General features: G+C 40.4%; 1 protein-coding gene across 1 annotated transcript; it reads left to right on the top strand.

Annotated features, from left to right (window-relative positions):
- Window positions 1–263: 263 nt before the first annotated feature.
- On the top strand, window positions 264–1515 carry LOC138003164 (uncharacterized). The gene has a single exon (XM_068849130.1). It carries the CDS (start codon window positions 374–376, stop codon window positions 1382–1384), a length of 1011 nt encoding a protein of 336 aa, XP_068705231.1. The 5' UTR covers window positions 264–373; the 3' UTR covers window positions 1385–1515.
- The last annotated feature ends 788 nt before the right edge of the window (window positions 1516–2303 follow it).

Below are 2303 nucleotides of genomic sequence, written 5' to 3'. Positions count from 1 at the left end.
CAAGGGGGGAACCCATGGCCACACCATCCGTCTGTTCGGGAGGGAGGACACGTCTTAAGAAACCAGAATGTCACCGTTTGATATTTCTAATTCGCGAATTTCGTCGGCAAATTCAAAAATGTCAGTTACTGTGTAGCGATTCAGAGAGAGAGGCTTTCTGGTTTCTTACGACATGTCCTCCCTCTTTACCAACGTACCCTTGGATGAAACAATTCAGATACTCGCGAACAGAGCTTTTGACAACGACTGGTTTAATTCAACCTATGACCTGAACCTGACCAAAACGGACCTTGTTGACCTTCTCAGTGTAGCTACAAAAGGACAACTTTTCCAGTATAATGGAGCACTTTACGAACAGACGGATGGTGTGGCCATGGGTTCCCCCCTTGGTCCCCTGCTAGCTAATGTGTTCATGTCTTCAATTGAGGAAAACCTCGAGCGAGAGGGTAAACTCCCTTCTTTCTATCGAAGGTACGTTGATGATACACTTACTATCATGCCAAATATCGCAACAGCATCCAACTTCCTGAACACGCTTAACAAGGCACATTCTTCCGTAAAATTTACGATGGAAACCGAATGCAATGGCATGCTCCCTTATTTGGGCATCCAGTTACTGAACCGATCGCCCCAAATAGAGACAAAGGTGTACGTAAAACCCACGAATTCAAGTCTCCTCTTACATTACCAAAGTCACGTTGACAATCGGTACAAACAGGGTTTACTCCGAACTATGCTGGGTCGAGCACATAGTTTATCTTCCTCTTGGTCACACTTCTCAGACGAATGTGACCGATTGAAGACAGTATTCTCGCGTTTAAAGTACCCCAAACACCTCATCGACTCTGCCATCAAAAATTTCGTTGACTCGAAGGTTTGTGACCAGCAGCGACCATTATTACCAACTAAAGAGACGGACACAATTCGAGTGGTTCTACCATTTAAAGACCAAACCTCAGCAAATTTTGTGAAAGGACAACTCAAGGATCTGAGCCTAAAAGTGAACACCAACATCCAGCCCGTATTTGTCAGCCGAAAAATTGATCAAGAACTGAATGTGAAAGAAGCAAAGCCATCGATCGTAAATGAACAGTGTGTTGTTTATAAATACCAATGTGACCTGTGCGATGCAGGTTATATAGGATACACACGCGGACATTTACACAATCGTGTAAAAGGACATAAACAACAGTCCTCGGCCATTGCCAAACATTGCAAGAACGTACACGGGAGGATCCCTCAGGACCTACTGAAATGCTTCGAAGTTCTTAAGAAGTGCAGGAACAAATTTGACTGCTTATTGTATGAAATGCTTTATATAAGAACTTTAAAGCCAAACCTGAACGTGCAATCGGACTCTATTCGTGCGAAAGTATTTGTGTAATCTTCGCACCTATTATGTTAATTTTCGCGCCACATCGCTTAAATACTGTTATTTGCATGTTTTAAACTTTTACCTTGATAATGGAGTCATGACTACTCCGAAACGTCGGTTTTTATCGTTCGCTTTTACTGTTTTATCTTTTAAGAAATCTCTTTTAATACGAATAATAATAATAATAATAATAATAATAATAATAATAATAATAATGGCACCATTACAAGGACAAAATACATCGAATGATAATAATAGATATTAATACGTATGTAGCGCCTACACAGTTCTGCTCTCAGCGGTTCACAAAATTGAGGAACAGATTAAAAAGTAAATCAATATTTAAACGAAATTAAATCGCTAAGGACAAAGGGCCTTTTAAAAAAAGATAGGTCTTTAGCTTTGATTTCAAAATACTTAAATTATCACATGAGTGGATGCTATCGGCAAACTGTTCCAGAGTTAACGTTGGAGGGAAGGCACAGCAAAGGCTCGAGACCCACAGGAAGAAGCGGCTCATTGAGTTCGTTGGATTCCAGGTAGTCTTGAAGACGTAGAAATACATTCAATTTTCTCGATGATTTTAGAAATAGGCTTACGGTTTTAGATTGGCCTATAATTATCATGAACTTCGTGGTCTAGGGAAGGTTTCTTGAGTAATGGCAATAAGACGGCAGTTTTCAGAGAAGCAGGCAGGTGGCCAGATTCTAGAGACAAGTTCACAATCCTGCATAGTGTTGGTAGAAGCACACTGAAGTGTTCTTTTAGCAAAAAAGCAGATAGAGGATCCAAAATACAGGATTTCGACAGGATCGAAGTTTGTGAAAATTAAACGTATCCAATGACCGTAGATCATTTACTTAACTAATGTAGTTAGGACTGCGTGTAACAAGTACTTACGAAACAAAGTCATGCTGTTGACTACTAG

Source organism: Montipora foliosa, chromosome 5 (genome assembly GCF_036669935.1).
Source record: "Montipora foliosa isolate CH-2021 chromosome 5, ASM3666993v2, whole genome shotgun sequence".
NCBI classification, from domain to species: Eukaryota; Metazoa; Cnidaria; class Anthozoa; order Scleractinia; family Acroporidae; genus Montipora; species Montipora foliosa.
This window is presented reverse-complemented; position numbering and strand designations above follow the sequence as displayed.

Excerpts from the sequence above, each read along its gene's own strand:
- LOC138003164 (XM_068849130.1), top strand. The coding sequence starts at position 374 with ATGGGTTCCCCCCTTGGTCCCCTGCTAGCTAATGTGTTCATGTCTTCA.